Source organism: Eutrigla gurnardus (genome assembly GCF_963514095.1).
Source record: "Eutrigla gurnardus genome assembly, chromosome: 10".
Lineage (NCBI taxonomy): Eukaryota > Metazoa > Chordata > Actinopteri > Perciformes > Triglidae > Eutrigla > Eutrigla gurnardus.
Window position 1 is genome coordinate 23,935,978 of NC_139924.1, and position 26,737 is coordinate 23,962,714.

A 26,737-nucleotide genomic window follows, 5' to 3' on the forward strand; every position below is an offset into this window, starting at 1 on the left:
CTACTATAAAACATTGTTCTGATATTAAAAAGAATAGCGAGCCATGGTGTAATTTCAATTAAAAGCATTAGAATCAAAACAGCAATCATAATCAGCAGTAAGCAGACAGCATTCCAATATATACCATTAACAGTACAGCCTGAAGAATGAGTTAAAATAGCCAGCAGACCATGCAGCTCCTAACTGCAGGACTGTTTCCTGTTCCGACCACATTGTCGATGATTCAACAGGGCAGATAAAGACCAGAGCTCATCCCCTGGTTTCACCTCCTGTACGCCGTTAGCTTCAACAGCAGTGTCTGTGTGCCTGTAGGTAAGGTGGAGAGAGAGCAGGCGCCAGAGCAGAGCTCGGCACCGTGACACCTCACCACAGCAGAGCACTAACACAAACATTCCAGTTGCCACTTCCCAGCCATACTGAGGGGAGAAACAAGACCATCTATGTTCCTCCTCTAGACCTGGAGCTGATGCTCTAGACAGGCTGGCCTAGAAGTCTGAAACATTTGGATTTTGGGACAGCTGTGGGGTTTTTTTAAGGTTGATATAGCAGCTTTTAAGCAACTGATTGCCAGAATACTCTGATTTATATTATCTAGTTACTTTATATTTGACCCTTAACTGAAAAGGATGTGGAAGTTGCCCGAGTGTTTTATACTCAGAAGGGTAGGGAAGCTTCTGAAATTTATTAAATGGGAAGTTCCAGTTTATTACAATTTCTTATATGAAATTGGCTAATTGGCACTTATCTGGGATCCTCATAACGTCGCTACAACGACGGGCCAAGAAATGTGGCGACATTTGGAGGTAAAGCCAAAAGTGAACACACTCGTTAATAATCCCTTGTTGCATTGGAAAACTGTGTGTGCACACAACTATGGCAAGTACGGTAGGTCAAAGTTAAATAGTGATGGATGTTTTCAACATGTCACAAACTTTTTATTTGTTTTCTGCTCCAAATAAATTCAGCCTGATGGTCTAAACACATTTCTTGGCACGTCTGCCTCCTTTTTTCGCAATGTCACGTCACCTTTCCCGATATCAGCAATTATTCTGGCAAGTATATTATAAAAACCAAGGAAAGAAGCAATGGCCAAAACTATGAAAATAAAGTCCAAGATCTTCTAAATGTCCTCTTTTAAATGGGCTGGCAGCTCCATAATGCAGGGCGAGGTAGCAGTGTCACCCATAGATAGGATCTAACCACACTGCACTGAAATGATTTAACTGGGTAATGATTTAAATCGGCAGCTGGCTGAAAAACAAAAACCACAATTAAACCATATGTATTTGCTGTGATCAGGCCTGAAAATGTGCATTAAAACACTTTTTCTTCAGAAGTAACAAAGATGAAAATCACTTATGTAGACCTTTAAACATTGTATGTCAACTGAGTTCATGACTTCATCTTTCATGCTTTTCACATCTTTAATATTCTCCCAAGGACAACTGTAGCAAAGAACAGAGCACTATGCAAATGGAGTTGAACTAGACGTGGACCCCAGAGCACAGGGGACGGGAGGGAGAGGAGGAGAAAAAGTGAATGCTTGTGCCTCTTTTCAGCACGCTGCAACTCTGGAGCCTGGGAACTTCAGCAGCTTGGCCGTGCTCTGAGAAATATCCTGAGCTGTAATGTAAACATGTCTGAACTCTGATCTAGCATAGCCCTCCCCTCCCCACTCCCAGTTTAACCCGGAATTCTGTGCAAGGGGTTTGCCAGTGACATCAGGAGCCCACTTTCTCATTTCCTGAGCGGGGTAATGACCCTGGGGAGAATGGGCTGTTTGAAGTCCTGCAGCGAAAGCTGCTTTGCACTGAACCCAATTGTTCCTCAGCAGAGGAGCGAGGTGGCCGATTACATTCGCTCTCGAATCGGTTTTGTCTTATAAATAAATCTCGTTGTGAACCCCCTAAAGCCAGGCCGGGGTAAAGAATTTCAGCAAGGTGAAGACATTATGTTAACGCGGTAACACATCCACACCCAGCTCTCCAGTGGCAACCGTGATAGTCGGATCTGTTTACAACAGCGACTACAACAAGTCCAGGAAACTCCGACACATCGGGGTAGCCGATTGTCAGATAAGTGTGAGAACAGTTATAGATAAGCTCCTGTTTATCCAAGCATGACACAACTGTCACAGCCCTAAAACAAAACATTCATAGGAATCAAGTGGGTGCACAATATGAATGCCGAACATATGAATAAGGAACAGAAACCATTAATAGAGTTAAATCATTGTTTATGTTATGGCTCTTGTTGTAACCGAGGCAGCACAGTACTGCTTGTGTTTCCTTTTACATGCCGCTTGTCCCCTAAATGTACCTTGCATGCACTGCACATAAAATACACCTGAACATGCTTGTTCCCACAGGGTTCCAGTTTCAGCACAGGGTAGCAAAGCACTTGTGGAAAGACACTCCAAGGCACCACCCTACACCCCCCTCTTCCCCTCCCCCCTTTCCTTTTTTCCCTACACGCATACACACACACAATCCTGTCCTCCCAGCAATTAAGTCAAGCAGGAAAAACCTGACAAACCTCAAAGAGCTCTCTCAGCAGAAGAAATCGCATCAGGCATGAGCAGCTACCTCCACGAGGCCCCTTCTAAAGACATGGATGTACATAAACAGAGCCCTTTCTTGCAAAGTGATTGCCCCCAAGCTTCACATATATTTTTATGTCTAAATTCCAGATGATGAAAAGCCACGTAAAAACATGTTTCCTCAGTCAAATGGATTTAATAGCTCCGACGGAGAACTAATATGTTAGTCCTCCAAAAAATTCCCCATTGGCTTCAGTGACACAGATAAGATTTTTTTTATGTCTTGAGGTCCACATTAATGCTTGAAATTCAAACAAAGTGCTTGCAACGGGAAGCATGCTGAAAGCCCAAATCAACAACAAAGAGATACAGTGGGGACTCTAATCCAAACCCCTTGGGAACGGAGGTATTTCAACATAGTGGAATGTTCACTGGGATGAAACACTGAACAGTGGGGTAATTCATATTCAAAACATGAAACACGGATCCATGCATATTCACAAGAGTCTATTACTAATTTTTGCAGCTGGAGGATCAGCAAGAAAATTTAAACAATTGTGCCGCATCTTTGGAACTCATTTTCATATTAGGTGACCTACGGCAGGTTAGAGCATATATTAAGATATATATATAAGGCTCAAACTAACTTGTATTTTCTGATTGACTATCTGTACATTTGTTTTCAATTAAAAAATGGCCAGTATGTTGTTTTTCAGGACAGATTGAATAATATATTCATGTTTCTATAGTAACCCAGAAAGGAGGGAAATAGTTGTTTGCTGCTGTATTAATGCTCAGAATGTTAAATAATAATTTTCATAGCAATTATTCAATTTAAAATAACATCAAATTGATCATATCAGCAAATTCTCACATTTGAGAAGGTGAAACCAAAAATGCGGTTCTTTTGCTTGATAACTTAAACGGTTACATTAATTTTATATTCATCAATGATAAATCAACTAGCTATTTCTGCACTACGCACATCCCATCATATTAGCTTTTTATTATCTTGTGAGAATAAATGCCAAACACATATACACGACCTGTTATGTATTACTGCACTAGAGGTAAATTAGCAGAGTGGACACAAAAACAACACAATCTGCACCCCCAGGGAGATGTTGCAAGGTTGATGCTGATCATGTATTTTCTCCAATGTTAACGCTGTGTCTGAAGGTAGAGCTGTTACCTTGCAAGCTCTTTTAGAGGCCGCAGACCACAGCCAAGGACTGCAACCAGATATCCATAGAGGAGAGGCTTTTAACCCTAGACGGGCAGCAGCTCCAGTACAACTACAGGCTAAATTTACCCTTAAGACCAGGCTGTTATATAGCAGCAGAGCAGACCTGGCCCACCTGGACTGTCAGAGGCCGATATTCCTCTGCACATGTACCTACTTACATTGTATCATCCCTTGAAGACTGAGGATGAGATGGCTCTGCTACACGATTCAGCAGCCCTCTTCAAAGACAGATACAGCCTTCCCATAGGCTGCTGAATAAAACATGAGATGTGTGTGGCAGGGTGCTTTGTGTGTGTGTGTGTGTGTAATGGGTGGAAAGTGGGAAGGGGGAAGAGTGTCTTTTTAAGACACCACTACTAGACATACTGTATAACAGATGATCCATGAATGCCTTTGATTTGACACACATCATCACTGCCCTGCTGAGTGTCTGGAAGCTTTTGTCTTCCAGAATTCCCAAGTTCTGTTTTTCTTATGTTGTTTTTTTGTTTTTTCTATGCATGTTTTTGGCAGCATGGAACTTGTTAACAAAATCTAAATGAGTCCAGAAAAGAATGAAAATGTGCTGATATAAGGAGAAAGCAGGATATAAGGAAAAAAGGGAAAAAAGGAGAACGCAATGCAAATCATGCCAGGTACAGAGATGTCCCAGATTCACAGAGCACCGTTTCTGACTCGTTGCTGCTGCGTGACACCACATTTGCTGAGCCTAGTCCATTTAAAACTAATTATACTGAATGTTCCTTTTCCCCCCTTCACAGATAACATTAAACGCATCATCCAATCAGAATATGACAATAGTTGTACGTGTATAATATCAATTTACATTCATTTCTTTTAGTAGAATGGTCACCTGCAGTGCAGTTCATACAAAAGAGAAAAAGGAAGCAAATACCTGAGTCACACACGGGAGCCTTTATGAATTACTAAAACTGCATAATCGATAAATGCTCATCTCTAATCTCATTTTAGCTTTGACCCAAACTGCCTTTACGGGATCAGACATTTTCTTGTTCTCCATCATTCACTGATATAACTTAAACACAGCTCATGAAATCTCTTACAGGATGCCTCATGGGTCTTTTCTGGAAAACCGTGTACAGGAAGTGATACATGCGTTCTGCCTGTGGTGCTAACAACAGTTTGGAACTCAGTTATCAGGGCTGGACAGACAAGGAAACAGAGACACTCAGCCTGCTTAGCACTAAAGATGTCCTTAAAATGAAAATGAAAAAAATAAAACAAAAATCTCTTGGACAACCACTTAACATTTCATTTTTTGGACATCATACTAGAACAAATTATTTGTTGAAGAGCCTGACTCATGCCATGATGACATCGGATAATATTAAAAGCTGCAGTTTATAAGATTGAAAATTCAGTCTATAATATCTTTAGTAAATGTAGTTATTAACTCAAAGGGATTGGAAAATAAAGCCCCTCTGAGAAATGTCAGTCATCAGTGAACTTTGTTATGTGCCACTTAAAAATCTGGTGCCGGGGTTGGCTACTAAAACAGAAGCTCGTACGGCACTCTCCCTCGAGGACATAGCAATCACGATCACAGAATTTATGTTTCGCTAAGTTGTTTAGAACACACATGTATGCTGATGTTATCACAAAACTATGTTGACTGGGGAATAGGCACATTCATTCCATGCAGGATTTAGCCAGAAGATGATATTGTGGCTATTAACCAAGTCAGAATCAACATACCGTCCAAACAAATGTCATGCAGGAGCAGAAATTCCCTGGAAACTGTCGAAGCCGCAGCATTAGCTTTGTGTGTGCTGTTACCCTTCCTTGAGGACGAGCTGTGCTTGCAGCTTGTGTAGATCTAGGTGCTAAACATTTACGAACTGCCCTCGGATATGAGTGTGGAACGTCCAGAACATGATGTTACATGGCCTTAACTTTTATTACACAAGTCAGTAAATCTGGCCTCGTCGTGTTTCTCTGATGGAACCATGATCCCTCCTGTTTATGTGGTGACAATCAGAAGACATGACACAATATATATATATATATATATATATATATATATATATATATATATATATATATATATATATCTACATTGGAAGTATGTTCCTGCCTGAAATGTATATGAAAATACTTGAGTGAATAAGCATAAAAATAACAAATTAATAAGCAAATGTCATCAAATAATAATTTATTTAAAAGAAATATTATATTCTCCGTGGATAAACACCATTTTGACTAAACTAAACTTTTACAACTAATATATAGCATTTCTGCATACAAGAGTAGCACAACATTTATTCCATTTCAATATTTTTTGATACAAAAACTCATTGAAATAATAGGACATTTCAAATATGCACTACGCATTAACCGAATTGGATTGGGGCTGCCTTCAAACGACATCTTGGAATGAGCTCTAATCCCAAATAGAAGGGGGAGATTACCAGATAGCTTTACTACAGTATATGAAGGCCCATCTTAATGTACTTTAATCAGAGCGCTAGGAGCCGCTCGACTCATCGACTCGTCTCACAGCTACGGTCTATACAATGAGACAAGCTTAAACCACATCAGGCTTACTGTATAGTCATGCTGTCAATAAAACAGCACCCACAGCCATTTCAGTCCTCACTAAAGGGGACTTAAAGTTATTCAGCGTTCAGACCAGCTGACAGCTACACCTAAAAGAAAAACTTCAGCCTTCCCATGACAACATGGAAGTGCTCTGTGGGTTGATCGTGGATCCGTAGTGCATCCAGGGTTGGGTAAAGCTGTGGGCTTCACTGTGGGTGGCCCCCATGGACCTGGGCTAATTGTTTCACATCACAGGCGAGCTAGGCTGAGATCAGACCACCGGCAGCTCTGATTCAGGCAGTTCAACAGCCAAACACGGTATGCCAGGAAGCACTTACAGTGCACACCCCACCCCACCTCACACACACACTCTTCATCCATCATACATAACCACGAGAGAGTTCAAGGAATTCATTTTTCTGCATGCTATTTGAGGAAGCCGTCCATCCGCTGAATTAAGAGGTGTGATTGTTTCGCTTCAGTGTTGGCATGGTTGCTGAACAAAATATACTTTAAACGTAACATTTTTGTAGATGCATTTTGTGATGAATCTTGGGGAAAAAATAAATTTACATTCTAACAAAATTGTGCACATCTGACTTGATCATCCATAATCTGCAAGACGCCATCGTATAAGGTTTGCAAACTTTTTGGTTTCTTCTAATGAAGCAATGTTGACCCTCAGACACATCTCCATAGTTTAACTGTTTAACTGGGGGCTTTCTCATTGGTTTTAATTATTTCTAAAGATGGAAATATCAAAAAAGGGTAAAGAAGGGTTAATCTTAAAGTAATGTCTAAAAATAGTAAACATTTGGTTATTTGTCTGCTTTCCTACCCTGTTAATAATATTGGTGGAGGTCCTGAACCCCAAGTTAGGAACATCTGCTCCGTCAACGAAAGTACAACCGACCGCAGTTGCCAATTTTGACCTTTTGTAGCGCGTGCTGCAATTGTGCCAACCACATAACGCTTAAAGAGTGTTTTGGCATGGTGCCTTTGTTGGGGCAGCTCGCGGTAGGTAGATAGTGACAGGAAACATGGCTACAGAGGAGAGGATGAATTATTTGGCCAGATTTTAACTGGGGGCATTGCGGTTACGTGGTCTCTGTTTTAGACCACTAGATGACCAGGACGCCTCACACTGTCATGTGGTAGGAACACAGTTGCAAGTGGGCAAACACAACAGGCAAACGCAGCAGCATACAAAGCACTTTCTCCATGAGCACATGCTGCTCTAGGCCTATAGTTCCCAGATCTGTCACTAGAACAAGACTGGGAAATAACAAAATCCTCCCAGTGCACACAGGACTGTTAATCACCAGGCATCCCTCGCCTATTGCTTTTTCAAGGCCTATTTGACATAAAGTAAACACGTGCAGGAAATGTATTCAGTGGCTCCAAACATTTATATGGGGGCCTTGTGCTTCAAACGGATTCACTGCCAGCACATCTTTCAAGAAGGTGCTTAGTGAGCCATTTGTTAAAGGCATGATAATAGGGCATGACAACGCATGGCATGCTACATGCAGCGCGGCTCCATCACTGTTTGTTAGGCCTTCAGTTTGTTCCTTGTTGATCCACAGTGTGTACCACACCGAATACTGATCTCAACGCCTGGACGTTGCAATACAGGGCTCATGTTTTGTCAGCTCCCTGACCCATTTTATGTGCTGGATGTATGATACAGGTACGAAGGGAAAGACTCTCTGTGAACAAAACATAATCTATGAATCTATAAATATCCAAAAGCTTTCGATGAGTTCACGCATGCATTATGGAAAATCATTTTTCTGATTCATCGGACAAGTGAGCTCTCGTCTCTTTCTTCTTCCCCATTTCTCCAATTTCATCTAAAAGAATATCCTTTGTTAATCTGGTCTCAATGAGCACCGTTGTTAAGTGCTGCTCACTCTGCACTCCCAGCCACTCATAATCCATTGTGTTGTTTGCCCCTTTGCTCGGTGTACATTTCCATCACAAATTCCAATGTGAACAGTCAATAACATGCACAGATGTGGCCATTGTAGAAGCTTTACTTTTTTATTCACAAGAATGCGCTATAGTGAACTCCTACTGCTCCCCAGGAAATATCTGAACCACAACTTGTACACTGTTTACAGCCAGAGATTATTAAAAAAAAAAAAAGGTGGTAAAAATATTCAGTTGCAAGTAATTTTACTCATTTGAATACATTCAAGAAAACTCCCTGCAGTACTAATGCTGGAAATATTCTGTAGAAATGCAACAAAGGGGATTTCTGCTGTTCTGCTTCACCCAATCATCGTGAATTGTGAAAAACATATTAACCCCAGGGTTGATATAAACATGTGCGCCAGGACTTCATTTCCTCCTCACCATCTTGCTGCACTCATCAGTTTTTATGTAGAACACACTACTCCAGAGTCAACATCAGTAAAAATGAAACAGCACATGATAATGATGTTCCCTGACCTCTTTTAGACAGTCAATATAATCCATGATGTTGTGTCTTGCCTCCTGTCATCATGTTCCATGGCTGTACTCTAACTACCAGCATGAAAACTAAATATGTGAAAAGCTAGAAAGCTTGACTGCACTTTATATTAGCGCTGTAAATCACGGAAAATCTACTTTTCTCGTATGGAAAGTCTCGATGAAGGACCTTAAGGTAATCACGGCGTGTGCTAGAGGCTTTCCCGTACTCAATTCCAGAGATGACAATAAATGAACTGATGGAACAATCATTGTTGCCCTTTTATGGCTTTAATGGAAAAAAAAATATTACAATGTTTATTTTTCCATCCAGCATCTCAAGCAGATCTAGAGCAGGAACATCTGCAAGCTTTCACCCTTTTGACATTATACTGAAACGTTGCTTGGGAAATAATTTATAGTCGAGATGCTGAACTCCCTCATTTCCAATGAAAGAAAACAACAAAATAAATCTCACATCTCACTGACTGTGCCCTTAACAGTTGCCATACAGGAAGTCAGTCCTATCAGCACTAGCAGGCACACAGAAGGCTCTGCTGTTTCACACTCAAGTTCCCCAACCATATGTCCTTTGAACGTCTCTGTTGTCGAGGGAAAATATGCAAACAATACCATCCTTTATTCTCAATATCGTTTTCTGCGAAGAGTCTCAAAACTAAACTCAAAATAAGGTCATGCTTCTCTTTACTCCACACAGGATCCCTCAGAAAACAAACAAATACACCATCTTGTTAAGAAACACTTTGAGAAAGCCGGGTCGATGACAGGTGGCATCCTCTGGGGAATTTGGTAATTCAATGACACAAAGAAAACTGACTTATCTGTCGTGGAAAATGAAAGAATCATACATAATAAATGGGTTGAAGAGCCACATCTGCATCCCTCCGCATGCACAGTGGAGATGCTGACATGGTTTGCAGTGAATGCAAAACATCCCCATAGCCCAATGACCCCAAAACAATTTCCTCTGAATGGATTGCACTGCAAAACCACTTTCGTGATCCTGTATCATCCAATCTACTTCGAGGGCAGCTTTAATCAGCAAAACCAGGGACCTAGACTGTATTACTCTTGTTTTAAAACATTGGCTGATTGTTGTGTGATTTGGTTGTCCCCTAAGGTTGGACAGAGCCGGGACGGTTTGTTGACCAACAGTGGAGTGATTTGTGTGGAAACATTATCCCTGCAGCATCATTACGACTGACACGTTATGCCAGGAAATATGTGCTCACAGTATCTCCTGGTTGGAGTTTTGTGGTCCTGTAGATTTGGGCAGAACATCACAAGTAACAGCAGCTGTATCACCACTGAAATCATCATCACCTCAAACACAAGCTCCATCATCATCATAGTTATTGTTGGTAAATGACTCATTCATTATCACCACCATCACAAACTGTGTCCCCACAAAAACTCACCGCTGTGCGCATGGAAATCTTCTGCTCGCCCTCGGTTCCCTTTTGCTCCCCGTTGGCCCTGCTGTACTCTGGAGGTGGTTGTTGGTTCGATCCCCGGCTGCCCTTCGCCTTTCGGTTCCCAGGCCCCTGGTGGACTATGTTGAGCAGGTGAAGGGTGCTCTCGTGCTCCCGGTCCGAGCTCTCGGCCTGACCCCGCTGGTAGCGGTTCTCGCAGGTGGAGTGGTGCCTCCTGCACAGCTCGATGCGGGCGCGCAAACGCTCCACGATGGCGTTGTGCAGCTGTGGGACCGCGGAGCCCCTGGAGGGGGCCACCACCGGCCCGTTGCCGACCCCACCGGGCATAGATCCTAAACCCACACCCAACATGGGTACGAATGTCCCTGCCGCAGACTGAGCAGGGGTCGCCTCTCCCATGCCCGCAGGTCCCCGACAAGTTGGTAGAGACTGAGGTCCACTGAGCTTCTAATGGACCTCAGTACGGGCATGGAAGAAAAGACGACGTAGGGACTCCCATGTGGAAAGAAAAAATATTACACTGCACGCACAAAGTCACTTAGGAGAATTACGATGTAGCTTATGATATTTCTCCAAAGATAAGTTGCGCAATTATCTCGTCCGGTGGATCGGAATGCTATAGTGAGGTGAAGGATTCAAAGACACTTGGCTAAAGTGAGATACGGTCGGTACACGAGGTTCCACAGAGGCATTAAAAGTCCCAATGTTGCAGAATTATATTAGTGATCGCTTCCTCGGGGGTGCTACTATGTCAGCTTATAATTAAAACGGACTGGATTTACGCACATGAAAGGCTCGTGGATTTCACAGCTGGAATCAATCCACTCTCGCTTAAACGACCCGACCTCTCCGCTCGCAGATAAATTCTATTCAATAGCCCTACGAATTCCTCGGATGATTCAAAACCACCGCACGCACAACTTCAGCTCCATCGGCGGGCAGATCGCTGGTACAATGCCATCTTACTTTACCGCGAATGTGCCACACTTATCGGGGCGAAATATAGTCCCCTCGAAAGAGAGAGTGAGACGGCGGACTAGAAATTCAGAGTGAGCGATTCGTCGCCAAAACAGGAGCCTCTACCAAACACACGAAATCCAACCAAAGTTCAAGACTCACGGCATTTTTTGTTTGGATTTTAGTCCCCTCTCTCTCCCTCTCCCTCCTTCTCTTTCCATCCGGATAAGAAGGTTCTGGTTGCGAATTAGAAGTCAAGAAAGCACGCAGCCGAGACGCAGGGAGCCGTTGCATAAACCGATTGAGATCCGTCTCAAATAGTCCATTGACAATCGTTTGTCCGTGTGGTGCACCGAGGCAATAGCGGAACTACAATACACAGACCCTCATTGTATGAACATTCCTCCTCGGACATGATATACTCATACGGGTGTAGCGGGGTCCAGACGCGCCCTCTAGTGGAGCGAAGGGGGAACTGCCCGGCGAGGCATGGCATGGTGCCGTGAACAGCAGAGGGAAGGATCTCATTCCTCATTCATGTTTGTTAAACGTGACACTAACGTTGCACGTGCAGGTAAAAGTAGCTGATGAAGCAGTGGGTATTTATGGTTTGAAAGATGTCCTTGTGATGGTGTTGGTGGAGATCTTTGAATGGATATGTTACTGTAATATCACAGTAACTAACTAATAAAACTCAATTAGACTGAAAGTCTTATAAAACATTGGCCACAGGGTGTAAATATAACGCCGGATATAATTAATTTCAAACAGCCACATTCTATTTGTGGTAAAGCAGCCTACCAGGCTCATGTGTCAAAATGTGACACGAAGAATTTTGTTATTTAACCTTTATTTGAATCTCATTTAAAAGACACTCTTTGCCAATGTTGCAGCATAAGTGTCACACAAGTGCCAAATAAAAACATAAATAACAGCTTAAAATAAATAAATAAATACATTTTTAAAAAAAACACAAAAGAGATGACAGACGTAAACAATTGCATCAACCATTCAGTACAGGACAGGAATGTTGATGTGAATTCACAGTGAGAACTAATAGGCTTCAAGTTGCGGCTCAGTTAACCTCCTGCTCATAGACAGCATGTAAATCAACTTCCACATTAAAAACACTGAACAGCATTTAAAAGAGGACACAACTATAAATATAACATACTAAAGCACATAACCTCCTGTAAAAGATGACCGATGTATCCCAAACATATCGATGAACAGACAGATAAGCTGAATCAGTACCCACAAACAGAGGGCGGCCATTGTGCCTGAAACCTATGTCAACTTATAACATTTGTCTATTATATAATATTGTCTTTCATCAATAACGAAAAGGGGGAGAACATGTTGGTTAATTTGCAGCTTTCAAATTAAAATATGGGTAAAATGAATTCAGTTGGTTTTGCCTCCATTCTAGGTTGCTTGCAGACTTACCCACTAAGGCTCCACATGAAGGCACACTAAGGTGACGACCACAGGCAGGCAAGTTCACTTACATACCCAGAGACAGGATGCGTGTTTTTGAAGCAGAAGAAAAACTAAAACCCCCGGAGGAAAACCACAAAAAGCATGGGGAGAACATGAAGTCCACAAAGAAAGAGACAAAAAAGACAATACTGTCAATCACGGACTTCTACCCTTTAAAAGGTTAGGCCAGGAATCTCACATCAACAGGATATCAGAATAACATCCAGAGAAACTCCTATGTGTAACACCTATAAGATTATATAATATGAAAGGAAGCAAAACAGCAAGCAGCTGCCTTGCACTATTACGTTATAATAATACATTAAAGGAACAGTGATAAGTATTTGTGGGGGGGATTTAACATTTAATCACTGTATAAATGACCTGAAACTAAGAATTGGGGTGTTTCATTACCTTAGAATGAGCTCTTAGGAAGCAGGTCTTCTTCACAGTCCACCATGTTGCGCTGCTGTTTCTTCAGTAGCCCAGAACGGACCAACCAAACAGACTCAGAACCTTTCACCTTTCTTACCTGAAGGCCACCGTAGTTCTCTGACATCCTTGGAACAGGAGGAGTGAGCAGAGGGATATTCAGTTGGATGCCATCTGCAACCTCACCACTAGATGCCATTAAATCCTACGCACTGCTCCTTTAAATGTACCATTTTCCAATTTAAGTCAAAATGCAGTTCCACTTTTCCTGTGTGCTAAGAATGAAATGATCAGGGTGGCACTGCAAATTAGTACATTTCTGGTATGAAAAGTATTTTTAATATACAGGCATACATACTACTGAAACCACTGGTGTGTGTGTGTGTGTGTGTGTGTGTGTGTGTGTAGGTATCTGTGTTACCTACCTAGTACTTTAGCGATACCTACGGATGCAGCTGCTGTCCGACACAACAGGGGGCAGCAGACAATTAACTTTCATGGTGTTTTGGTTTATATTTAAAGAGGAAGATTAACTCCAAACTTTCACTTGATTTATTCAATGTCCACAGTTTAATTCTACCATAATACAGGAATAACAAAGTCTTGTATTCTTGTGTTTCCCAAATGAACTGTACCACGTTACCATCACACTGGCATTGTCTGTCATATTGCTTCACAAAATCAAGACAGTTTGCATACATCAATGTTAGTAGAGAGAAGGTTTCCTTGTTTGGTGGATGTTGTTGTTTTTTTTTTCCTTTTTACAATTATCAACTGTAAAATGCACAATAAATTAATAAATTAACACACAAGCAATCTGCAAATGCTTTACAGTAGTAGCAATAACAGTGGTTAAAAAATGATCTCTACTAGTACAGTACGTCAAACCAGTGACAGTCTGACAGTAGATCTGAGCAGTGTTTTCCATCTCGCCCAGTCAGGCTGTCATTTAACATACTACACCTCACAATCTACCACAACACAAACACGGCTCTTCTGCTTACGACGGGCATCTCTAGACAATAAATTACACTTCCATTTCACTTCAGAGACTGACAGGGAGACGGGCTTTTCTTCAGTCTTTCCTTTCCTCGCTTACTCTTGCTCTTTGTGAATCACAGTTCGCCCGGGAAGGGCTTCGCCAGTGCAACTCAAACTGCCAGCCTCCCAATTTCATGTACAGATCATAAAAATTCAATTTGGGAATTAAAAAATAACAACAACAAAACAAAATACACGCAGTAACAAAACTAGCTTCATTTAGCCTGACCCCATCCTTATGAATATCACTTGCTTACACGTATCAGTAAAAAAGAATGATAAAAAAAGAATACAAAAAGCAGTAAAAATGGTAGAAAAACATTAAGAAGTAAATCTTAATGAAATCATAATACCATCTAGGACTGCATGGCCACACAATTCATAGAAAGAAACAGGTATTCACCCTTCAGTGGTTCCAGCCCACAATGAAATACTGGACTCAAATCAAACTAGAAACCGATCACTCAGTTGTCCTAAATACAATATGGCTCTCACTTGAATAATATTGTGAATTATTAAATTTCTCCAAGGCAAAAATTTACAGTCAAAACTGAAATGAAAATATAAGGCAAATTAAACAAATAAAAGAGTATAGGAAATTAAGAAAACATTCTTTCCTAAACTTTCCTATTTTTAAGTGACTATGATCACTGGCAAATCGTCATTGTGGCACTTTGCCGTTGCAAGGAAAAGCACAATGTTACATTATTACCGTCGTGCACGTTTTGTCTCAGACAAATGCATCAAACAGTCAACAAGATGTGCTGCAAATATGTCATTCTATTAATAATTTACATACAGGAAACAAGTACTCTTCAAAGACATAGCTGTAGTGTGTGGCGTATGAAAGACACATCAGTGAATGGTTGGATTCCAGAAAACATAAATATGCTATTCTCCTTCGTAGCTTGTATTTATGGTCTCAAGAGAGAGAGAAAGAGAGAGGCGATATCTGTACTACTAGGAAAGAACCCCTCCTGCTTTATTTCTACTTCCTCCAACTCAAACATTTCCTTGGTCAGTGCACATTTACAATGAAATGTATTAGAAGATTACCTGAAGTGAATTGACCACTGGAGTCAAACCTACAAAAAGACACAAGATGCTTCTGCTTCTCGTCGGTCTTGCTCTCTTCATTCTCTGCATTTAGACGTTACTGACTCTGTCCCTGCGTTGAAATAATTGGCCTGCCATCCAGCCTGTCAGCTGTTAAATACGGGTGGGGCTCATACTCGACTGAAACCGAGGCAACAGCCATTATCCGTGATCATTAGGGCTTCTGACACCGGCCTTTACGTATTTGTAAGGCTGTATTTTTTCCCCCTCCTCTTACCAGACATGCACTGCTAAGCTGAAATGATTGCCCGCAGTGAAAATAATCTCCTCACTGCTTCTGCAAGACTCAGCACAAATGATAGATTGAAGTGAAAAGAGAGAGTCTGCCTGCATGCCAAAATTGGAGTGCATCTTGGCATTCCTGAGACCAGTAAGCATACTCTTACAGTATATTAATATGGTTATCGACCAGTTAGCCTCTGCTACTCTTTTAAATGGCAGCGATTGGGTTAATTTCCTGCTAGATGCAAAATGCTTGACTGCTGCAGAGCGGGTGGACGGGACAGCTTTGATGAAACACTTCATTTATAAAGGATGGATTGATAAGTAAGGATGATAATTTCATACACATCAATATCAATTGTCCGTAGACTGCTATAACAGTCTTCATCAAGTGCTTTGGCAGGGCGCTTCACCTGTATGGCCTGATATCCTGCATGTTAGCAGTGCATTGCAGTAAAAGTCATCACAGAAAACAGGCATAGGATAGGTTATGGCTTTTTGTCCAAATATTTCAGTCTTAAGGTTGGAATTACAGTATGTTTAGGATTTTCTTTGTCATTGTTTTGTACAGGTCAGGGTCAGGACTTGACCCCCTTGGCAGGTTCAGTAGACTGCCGCACATCGGTCCACTCTTGCATGGTGCTTTGCAGTGCCTGGGTCTTCTCCTTGTCGACCTGCACGTAGTCCACTTTCTCGTCGGAGGTCACAGAGGATGTAGAGGGCTGCAAAACGATAAACAAGGCAGGCGTGAGATTCTGGCCCGAGGTCAAACTGCACTGTGGTAGAACTGAGAACAAATGGCTGTTTACTTTTCTGTGTGGGCTGGGTGACCCGGGCTGGAAGTCCAATGCTAGGTAGTCCACGTTGCCACACTTCCGAGGGGCCGGGCTGCTGGTGCCGCTCACGGCTGGGGAGGTAGACGCTGGGTTCTGCTAATAGGGACAAGAGAGAGCTTTCACTCACACGGGGCACAGTGAGTAAGCCTAGCACGCAAACAAGTGGATCGTTAAAACAAAGAATACAATGTGTTCTCCTGATCTCCCCTCCAGCTATTAGGACTCACCATAGCCACATAATTCTCCTCACTGTCTGCAGAGTCGGTGCTGGTGATGCTTTGTGTGGAGATGGGTCGACAGTGCTGGGAGGACATGGAGTTCATAGCAGGCCTGAAGCAAATCAAACAGGACTGTGAGCACTTCTACCTTCTCACCTTAGGCAGAAACGAGATCCAGCACCAATCTGTACCATCAAACTGTGTGTGTGTGTGTGTGTGTGTGTGTGTGTGCGTGCGTGCCTGAGTCAGTGGCCTTGGGTAACCTAGATTGAATAACTGATATGAGACTCACATGGGCCGTGTCCAGGACATGGTGACTGGGCTCTTAAATGGCAGCTCATCAATGATCCCATTGTTCTTCAAATCGAGAGGTGTTGGCTTCGCTGTGGAAAACAGGGACAGAAATCGTCAACAAAAATCATTGTCTTTGTAAAAAAACAAACAACAATACAGATTTTAGAGCTAAAAATGGTGATAAAAAAAAAACACAACAACAGCAAGAAAACACAAACTTTGAGAACAGCGAGATCTTTCCTGTCAAAAACTCACATTTCCTGTTCGGTTTGAGGTTGCGGTTGATGGGTGGCGGCGTGACATCACTGAGGCGGCTGGGCCGGTGACACAGGGAGGCACTGCTCCCCTTACGGGCAGGTAACGTTGCAGAGAATCCTGGGAAATCAAAGTGATGTGGCCCAGGGCTCATAGGGATGTAGATATTTTTAGGACTGTCAGCCTGGGCAGCGCTGTGTGGCGAGGAGCCAGGATTCATGGGTACATAGTTGTCATCTGAGTTGCCGCTGTCTGAGCGAGTCAGCGGCGCTTTGGTTCTCTGGTGTCAAAAATGACAGAGGGCACAATACTCTCTTAAACTCACGAAAGCTCAATATAGCAGGAAAACACTCAATTGGAGTACATTCAGTAGAAATGCATTTTCTATCTCTGCAGTGTATAGTTGCACTCTAACAGCATCGGTCAAAGGGAGACTCACCAGGTAGGAGCTGAACCCGTCATTGACAGACTCCACAGACTGGCCTGAGTTGTTGAAATGGATGGGACGGTGATGGCTGTTAGTTTCAAAGGATGAGCCTGTGGAGAGAAGTGAGGAGAGGAAACAATATTTACCAAAGCCATGAACTCCTTTACACATATCTCCTCAAATTAGTTAAAAATGCCTGACTTTCCAAGGAGAAAACTCTGATGAAACAAACAAGTGACATTTCATTAAATGCTTCACTGCGTTCTAATTAGTCAGAACAGGTGTGTGAACAGCCTATAGCCTCACTAACAAGGGTCAGAGGTCGATTCTTGTCTCTGACTATACAAGGCCAGAGCATGGGCATGGCGTGGCAGAGAGCACAGCTTAATAAGAGGCCGTGCATTGTGTCTGCAAGTGTTTTTTTTTTTCATTGCTTATCAGCCTGGAACGAGGCATTCTGGAGCAGGCTGTATGGCTTGAATTTCATTAGCGTCTCAACAGAACAGTGTCTGCTAGACTGGCCCGTTTGTTTCTGCTCAGCTGCTGGCGTTAAATCAGTAAAATGAGAGATAGAGGAAGAGGGAAAGAGTGAGAGAAAGAGGGGGGAGGAAGAGGAAGCGCAAAGTCTGCAATACCACAAGACAAGCGACTGATCAGACTTGCATTTGAAAACAGGAAACAGGTTTAATGTGTGATTTCAGATACACCGAGATTGTTTTGAAAGAAACAAGTGTGGTTCGGGAGGAACGGATAAGGAGAAGCATGTACCTCTGTGCAGCCGGATGTTCTCCACAGCAGGGAGAGTATTCCTGCGCGGGATAACGGACACTGCAGGCGTCAGCTCTCCATTCTGGCTCCCTACTGACTGGGGACTCCCATACTGGCCCTCTGAACCCTGGCTGGGTTTAGGGGGCCTGGGAGGAGGAGCACAGGACGACTCAGAGCTGGAGGGTGTCAAGGCATTGTGATTCTTATCAAACGTCCGGGGGATCTGGTAGAAGGAGCCAGGTGGCGTAGGAAGGTCGTAATTGTCAGTTGGACGTTCGTTGCTTTGCATGGTGGCAAGGGCGTTGCAGGGCGTTTTGAAGGTGTAGACCTCCTCGTTCTCCAGGTCTGGATCACCGAGACTGCTGTGAGCCGGCGCCTCAGAGCTGTAACCTCGCGGAAGCACGTAACAGGCCTCCTGGGGGGAGTCATCGAGCCCCGGTAACTGGTGTTTTCCTGGCTTCGGCAGGCTGTAGAAGCCGTGCAACTGAGCGCCCATGCCATTCAAACAGTGGGAGAAGCCATGAGAGAGTTTCTGCACGGCGGAGTCGCTGCCTGCAAACAGATTGCTCCGTGTGGCCTGGGAGAAACTGGCACTCCTGCAGCATGGACAAAGACATACACACATCACACAAATGAGCACATAACGTATATTGTGCTCCCTCGGAAACAGACATTTGTCTCATACTCCAATGCCAGCCACAAACAATGGCTAATGGTTGACAAGCATCTCTTTTGCAGTTGCATTTAATGCAATTCCAATGTCCAGCCACTAGATGACACTGTAGCATTTCTGGTCTCAGCCCTTTTTAAAAACAACACACCCTGACATCAATGCCTGACTACATTTCTGCAGCTAGAGCTTACACATTCATTATTAGAGTTCTTAAGATTTCTGTCAAAAGCTGAAATGTTTACATGTATTCTGCATGTTGACGGGGAGAGAGCATCCTTGTTTAAGAAGGAGAATGCTATGACTTTCCCACAGTTTCTCAGCCTTGGTTAGACACCCGAGGGACATGCCTCATGCATTCTGGCTCTTTTGTAGGGCTTGACCTTGAGAGCCAACCAGAGCAAACCTACCGCTTAGACATTTCTAGCCAGTTAGCTGAGCAATGGTCCGACTGATGGAAATATAAGATATCCTCAATGAGTCGTTTCTTTATGTCTGTACTGATCCCTTTGAGATGTTATGCCTGCGTTAGCTACTTTGCAGGTTTCTAATGGTTGCGTTCAACCTTGAGTTTACATGTAACATTTATATTTTCTATTTGAATGAATAATGCATTAAAAGTTATACAATTCGTATTGATATAAAATGTTTTCCCTCTTTGACTGCATTTCTTTTTCATGTCAAGTGGCGCGCTGTGTTTCATCCATTCTTCTTCTGTCTGGATTGCAATCATCAATCAATACTTTTGTTCGTTACTCTGCCTTCCGTCATCGTGGACGCATGGGTCGCTTTGGTCATCACACCAGTGGATATTCATTCGGACGTGAATCATACCCGGCCACCAGATGCCCGTCTTTATTAGCAGACCCACGGAGTAGAAGTGAGTGAGGGAGCGACAGAAATATCTGCATAAAGCTGCTGAGATTGATGGTGCGGTTTGATTTCCCGGGTTTCACAGGAGGTCCAGCACAGCAGATTTATGTGCAAATCGTGTGGCCGGGAGGGCAGTTGTACCCTGTGCGAGTCTAAACCTATAGGAGTGATGAATTGCAGCCTCAACCTCATTGATCATCTACTGTGCTGGCTATCTGCTGAATGGCATCATTATTAAAGCTGTCTTTTGATTCTTGGAAGCGGGCATGTCGGCAGCAGGAGGCGAGGTGAATGTTAATGGAAAAGGAGTGCATTTAACATAAACACTTGGTCCTTTTGTTCCCCTGCTCAGCATATAGCTGAGAGATAGACATGCATGTCCACGTCCATACTTACAGTCAAGAATCCACTACTCTTGTTTCATTGCATGTTTTGTTTCAATGTTTCAATAAGTGATCGATTAATCAAAATGTGTCTTTATGGCAACATTGGATGTACAGGATTTTTTGCAGGTTTGCAATGAAATACCTTTATTTTTATAGTAAATCATACAGATGATTATTTTATCTTCAAATAATCATCAAGATTACATGACTGTGCGTTAGAAAATGTTACCTATCTTCTACCTACCTATACATCTGTCATCTGACATTCTGGATTTAGACTCAGAAACATTTCTCATCATTTCAGACTGTTTTCAGATAAGAATATTCACTTATATTTACTATTATTAAAAAACTGGCACTTCCTCACTCAGAGCACTTGTAAAACACATTATAATATTTCCATAAAGCTTTGTCACACACATGTATGGAGAAAGCAGTTGGATCATTTCCCCCCCCATAACAGTAGTTCTAACCCTCAGGGGCTTCTTAACTGAGGAAGCATCGCAAACCTGTATGTTGACCTGCATTAACGGATAACAGGAAACTGACACAGGACGCCTGAGGGTCGTGACCCTTACCGTGCACTCTCTGTCTTCCTGCTCATGCACTGGTGGAGGAGGAGGTAGTCCTGGGGTGCACTGTTGGACAGGGAGCTATGGTGTGTGTGGCGCACAGGCACATCGAAGGTGAAGAGGACCGGCTGGCTGGAGTGGACGGGGGCAGAGGACTTGCGTTCTCCGGTCAGTGGAGCCATCGAGCCGGTGACATCTGCTCCACCAGAACGGGGCATATGCTGTAACCTGCCATCTGCAGACGGGAGAGATCGGAGTTATTGATTGTTTAACCCATAACATATCTTCAGGTTTGCTACAGAAAGAAACATCCAGCCAAATAATCATCCCATAAACATTTTCCTTTTGTCGTCACAATTCTTGAAGTCAAAGGGCAGCATTTAATTCATTTGAGGGTTTTAAGCCGTGACATGACCTTGCCTTACATCTGGTCTGGTATTCAGTAGCTTTCAGGCTGCTCTCTGATCAATAGAGGCGAGGGATCTGTCTCGAGGGAGGAGAGAAAACAGTATCCTTCTGCTTTTTCAGGGCTGCAGGTTGCTAGTGATTCAACAGCACATGATTCAAGTTATCCTTTTTGACCAGGGTCAATATGCTTTGTTTGATTGTATTGAGTTGCATTGTCTTGCACTGCGGGACTGTATGAGCAACGTGGTCATACAGTCTCATTATCCCTGATATCTGCATCGAAAGGCTACAAAGAAAAGACAAATCTGAGAAGGGAACGCTGCAAATAGACTAGGCAGGAGGCCAGAACGAGGAGGCGCACACTGAGCTGTAGGAGTAGAGAGTGGGCAGCCCACTGATCCATCGACCCATGCTGCTGTGTGCAACACTAGCTGATGGGAGTGAGGAATACAACTCCACCAATCATCTTTTGCTGCCACTAATCTCTCTCTTCCACTGTACAGTACATGCAAGGTTTTGTATACGCATACTTATTCAAGAACAATGAGAATCAAACTGGTATTGTATTAATTATTGATCAGTTTATCAAACATTTTTGTTTCATCTCTGTAATATCAAAAAATTACCCAAAACGCCCAACACAATTTCCACAAGACCGAGGCGATGTGACTGACAAACAGTCTGGAACCAAAAGATTTTCAATTCAACAGGATACAAACAGAGAAAAACAGTTTATATTTTCATTTTACAGGCTGGAATCTGTGTGGAAATGACTTTTCATTCCTAACAGACACACCCATTTGATCCTCCACCATTCTCCTCCTCCTCCTCCTCATTATCAGACCTTTACAGAGCATGTTATGGGTCAAACTGCCCTTTAAGATGAGGCCAATGTCCTGTTTGAGTCATAATGTGAGCTGACCATACAGAGGGACCACAGCCACTGTGCAAAACAGAAAACTCACACAAATGTGGTGTGTGAGCGGGTGGGTGGGTGTGTGAGTGTGCATGTGGGGCGGTTGGGAGGGCGGGGGTATTCTGAAGCCCAGTTAGCTGAATGAGGTCACATCCATGCCTGAGGGGGAAAGGGCCTCTGCTGTAGGGTCTCCAGGCCAGTGGACATCAGTGAGATGTCTAGGCCCAAAGCCACACAGACAGGGACTCCCCCCCCCCCCCAATGATCCTCAATTACACCATTGTTCTGAGCAATTCCACTCTCCCTTGGCTGGTTAGGCATCATCTCCTTTCTCCACAAAAAGCTTTGTAAAAGCTTTCATCCAGTGCGGTGAGCACTAGGGCCCACTAACATGGGTAGATATATTGATTTGTTGTAGAAAGACACCCCCCCCGCCCGCCAGAGTGGAGAGCTGCATGGAAAAACACATGCAGGCTTAATGACTGAGGACGCAACTTCAAAAGTAAAATGTAATCTTGTTCACTGCCATGGAGAGCGTGTGCACACGAGCATTGTTTTGTGTCTTAAATGATTTTTTGATTAACTGCCACACATAACTGTCAGAATCAGAAGGAGAAGAAAGGCGGGCGGCCCAGCCTGCTGATGGAATAGCCTACATGGCTCATCACTGACACTAATAGGTCTGATGATGTATGTTACCACGGGGAAGAAATTCCATCAAGTCAGTCCACAACACAGAAATAGAAAAAAAGAGCAGAAAATACAGTACAAACACTGCTTCTAGGAATATTTCCTCCACTACTAATGTACTGTGACACTCAATATAAAAGGTGGTAAAATATGTATTAACCGAAGTTAGAAGTAATTTATTTTACTACATCTTACAAAGAAAAGTAATAAAACCGTGAGAGTCTGGCATGAGAAAAAATAAAGGCAAATTGTATTTTTTTGAGTTACGAGCCTAATTATTCAAAGCTGAAACCTCAACATCAAACGAGGCAAGTTAAAAAGAGACAAAGAGTTCTTCCCATGACATCCCTCAGCCTGAAACAAACATCAGACTATCAACAGCGATGCACTAAAAGAGCACTTTTGGTCATTGAACGACATATGGCTATTTTGGGTCAAAGGTCTCCTAAGTTCTTGAGCAATTTCCGAATTATGTTCTATAATACATCACCTATGTCTCATCTGCTCTGTGGCCATAATCTAATAGAAACCGGCTGCTGGACTCGGTGGTCCAAAATTAGAACCCTGCTGGATCACCAAGGACAAGAGTGTCTTTGTAGGGTGCTCATTTCCTCCCAGACCCGCTGAATTTAGACTAGGACATATGATAATCTAATCTGAAATGACATATAAAAATAGAAAATGACACTGAGCCATTGAATTGACAGGGTGTCAGACAGAAACAGGAATGAAGAGGAAGCATTTGAATTTTCTCAATACGGCAGTTAAGACATTTCATCAGGACTACAATCATCCCTTAAATATTCCGTACCAGATAATCATCTAAAGTACACTTGCCCACCTAGCTTCAAAATTGAGTAGAAGAAAAAAAAAAAAATGCAATTTCCTTAATGGTTCCATGTGGGATTGCACTTAAAAATATAACCTCAGTGCTGAGACAGCTACAAGGAGTTTTGCAAATTAACCTTAGATATGGCTATGTGGGGTGGAGAGGGGGGGGTCAAGCAATAGGTTTGATCCTCCCACGGGTCCTGTCAAAGCACCCTTGGAAACAGGACCTGCTCAGCCAGTTTAGGTCAACCTTAAAAAGAGCACCAGAAGGACTGGAGTGGTTTCTTTTCACTGCTGATTCCATGTAGATGCATCGCTTGTTGTCCTGCATGGATCTGCCACAGCAGTGGCTCCTTAAAGCAACGCTGTGTCCCAGGAGGACGCATAGTGGGGCCCATTTGCATGTGCGGTTAGCAGGGGGGGTTGGGAGCTTTCTGTGGGACTGACGGATGCTAGCAGGGATGGGTTAGGCGGACGCTGCGGAGAGCTGTTAGCTCGCGGAGGGAGTGTGGCGATGCTCAACAGGAAGAGGGAAGATGGCGTACTTCCACTGCTAGTTAGTCTGCAGCGAACTAAGTGACACGGCTGTTTCATTCTCTCTTAAATACATCCCAGACGAGTATCAAGCAGAGCAGGCAGCACACAGGAGCATTCCCTGATCACATTACTCCCCGGTGCCTGCCCGCTCCATATCATCATGTGAGCACCGCCCATCGACTACACTGCGACATCAATTTGCCTCAAAACCCTGGACTGATCAATCACCGAAAAGGCTCATGCTTGTCAGGGTCAATGCATTACAGAGTCTAAAAAAGGAGCTCATTTTCAACGCTCTGACCTTATTTCTGTATGTTGACGGGTGGAGAACTACTGCAGCTGTGCAAAGGTCAGGGAGGACACAAAAAGGTTTGAGGACGTTTGTTTTGTTTGTGAGCTTTTATCGTCTCATCTCAATTGCATTATCAATGCAAGACTTACCTGGAGAGGGCTGCGACGCTGCATGCAGCCAACTAGGCCGAATACGAAAAGGATGATTCGCTCTGACAATACAGTGATTTACAGAAAGGGAACACGCTTGGTGTGAAATCTCAGAAGTCATACTGAACGGAGAATGTCTGAATTCTTTATACAACCACTCCAATAAACTAAACTACTTTTGAGGGTGAATACATTAGAGTTTGGAGCTGAATGAATTATATGCAGCCTGGTTGTATTTGTTAACATTTTGTGTCGTCTGATGAAATAAATCCTGAAAATGTGATATTGTATACTCCATTTTTTTTTTCAGGTTAATATTTCTGTTTATTTCTATAATTCAGTTAGCATTCCTTTTATGGTAATTGTAAATGATGATAATGATAATATTAATGTTATACTGGAATATTTTCTGAGAGGGTTATCATACCACCAAACTCACATACAGTTCCAACCCTAAGATAAAGAGCAGAATGTCCTCCTACACTGTTGACATGCAGCCAAACTGTAAATCTGTGAACAGCTGCCCACATAAACCTCTTTGCATCCAAACATTAACTAATTGCACCTTTATCTGTGCTAACACTACCAACCTACCAATTAAGGTGAAGGTATAGTGTGACAGACAAGGGAGGCCTACGGTAAACAGATTCTACGCCAAATAGCTGATTACAAGATGAAGACAGGTATAAACATCTGCTGAATTGCATATAAACAGTCGAGCCAAAGAAAATATCCCATTTAAAAATAGTCCATTTGCAGTTTTTCCATGTGACTGTGTGCTGGGCAGCAGCCACCAATTAGAGTGATTGGCTTTGCCACAGGCTGGCACTAAACCTGTCATCTGAACAATTGAGCCGATGCCAACTTGTTAACAACAAGATGAAAAATGGCTACACAACCAGAATCTGTACACATACAGTCACAAGGATGATTATCCAAATAGATAGTGGACTCCATAACATCTGAGGGGAGGCATACAGGCATTTGATAAAAAAAATTATCTCAATTCCACAGTATTACGCAACTGCTTGGATGTGAAATTCCTTGTCAAGGGTTGGTTTATGTGTTGCCAACACCAGTCACACTTTAACCAACATTTCTCCGGCCCCGCCGTTGAAGAAAAAGCAATCAATGACCACAACTTTACTATTATCTTTGAAGACAGTTCCTCTTTAACGATTGCTGGCGAGTCTAGATTTCACAGAGAGCACAAATCTCAGCCTTCTTATGCAAGAATCAGCAAACGGGGAAGTTCTGAGTTGCTTACAATATTTCCTCAACAGTAATATTTATTATTCTGTAAACTCGATGAGATGGCAACGTCACAATGAAGCTGATTCATTTCACCAAGTCATACTTAAATATACATCTGCAGTCAACAAATCATCAATCTGGCTCCACACGAGGGGTTTAATGTAAAAATAAATCTAATCTCTTTTCAATGGCTATTTGACAAAAACTGCTGAGGCTGCTGTTGGAAATGCTGATTTAGTAGTTATTCTTTTTTCCCTATTTCTCATCATCTTAAGGGTGACAGATTAACTGATACAATACTTTTTTCCAAGGGACAGCCAGGGGAGTGAAGAGGAGGAAAACAAAACAGAACCGTATCGCAAAAGAGGGAAAAAAAAAAAAAAAAAAAATGAAATAAAGACTGCTGACAAGTAAAAAACGCAAACCCTGAGTTGAGATTATCCTCGTCTCGGAGTTCAAACAGCTGGGAGAGAGGCGAACAAAGCCCGTGATTGACGAGATGATGTTCCCATTCATTAGATTGTGTTCGGGGGCGGGTCTCCCCGGGTGCAGATGCACGCCGTCACTATCTGATAACAACAGCGCTAACACCCACCAACAGATAATTTGAAATGAAAAGCATGCATAACGTGCTCATGTGTAAGAAGGTGCCGTATTCTCTTCAATAGTCTCGCTCTTGGTTGTCAGCGTTTATTCAAAATGTAACGAGTGGCACCACAGTTAAAAGTATTTTTCTCTCTTATATATTATTCACACGTCACACATTGTGGATCTACATTCTGTACAGGATGTAGGACTTCTTTGATGGGTGAGTACGATGCAAGTCCCTGCTCCCCAGCAATGCTTCAGATGCTGCCAGTGG

The 26,737-nt window shown here is 42.8% G+C and overlaps 2 protein-coding genes across 3 annotated transcripts in view; both read right to left on the reverse strand.

The window, feature by feature from the left end:
* The window catches only part of maml2 (mastermind like transcriptional coactivator 2), a 33,285-nt gene extending 21,708 nt beyond the window's left edge, over window positions 1–11,577 (reverse strand). Inside the window, exon 1 of the mRNA XM_084019490.1 lies at window positions 10,238–11,577. Coding sequence (XP_083875616.1) covers window positions 10,238–10,651 — 414 coding nt within the window. The 5' untranslated portion in view covers window positions 10,652–11,577. The remainder of the gene's footprint in view (window positions 1–10,237) is intronic.
* Window positions 11,578–13,649: 2,072 nt separating this feature from the next.
* The window catches only part of gab2 (GRB2-associated binding protein 2), a 30,807-nt gene continuing 17,719 nt past the window's right edge, over window positions 13,650–26,737 (reverse strand). Inside the window, exons 3-10 of one of the 2 annotated variants that reach the window (XM_084019496.1) lie at window positions 20,805–21,033; window positions 18,298–18,893; window positions 17,542–17,639; window positions 17,103–17,382; window positions 16,846–16,936; window positions 16,563–16,665; window positions 16,309–16,428; window positions 13,650–16,221 (exon numbers count right to left, since the gene is read on the reverse strand). In XM_084019496.1, the coding sequence (XP_083875622.1) occupies window positions 16,078–16,221; window positions 16,309–16,428; window positions 16,563–16,665; window positions 16,846–16,936; window positions 17,103–17,382; window positions 17,542–17,639; window positions 18,298–18,893; window positions 20,805–21,033 (1,661 nt within the window). In that variant the 3' untranslated portion in view covers window positions 13,650–16,077. Of the gene's footprint in view, window positions 16,222–16,308; window positions 16,432–16,562; window positions 16,666–16,845; window positions 16,937–17,102; window positions 17,383–17,541; window positions 17,640–18,297; window positions 18,894–20,804; window positions 21,034–26,737 lie in introns of both variants that reach the window. The other variant, XM_084019495.1, reaches the window with a different exon arrangement.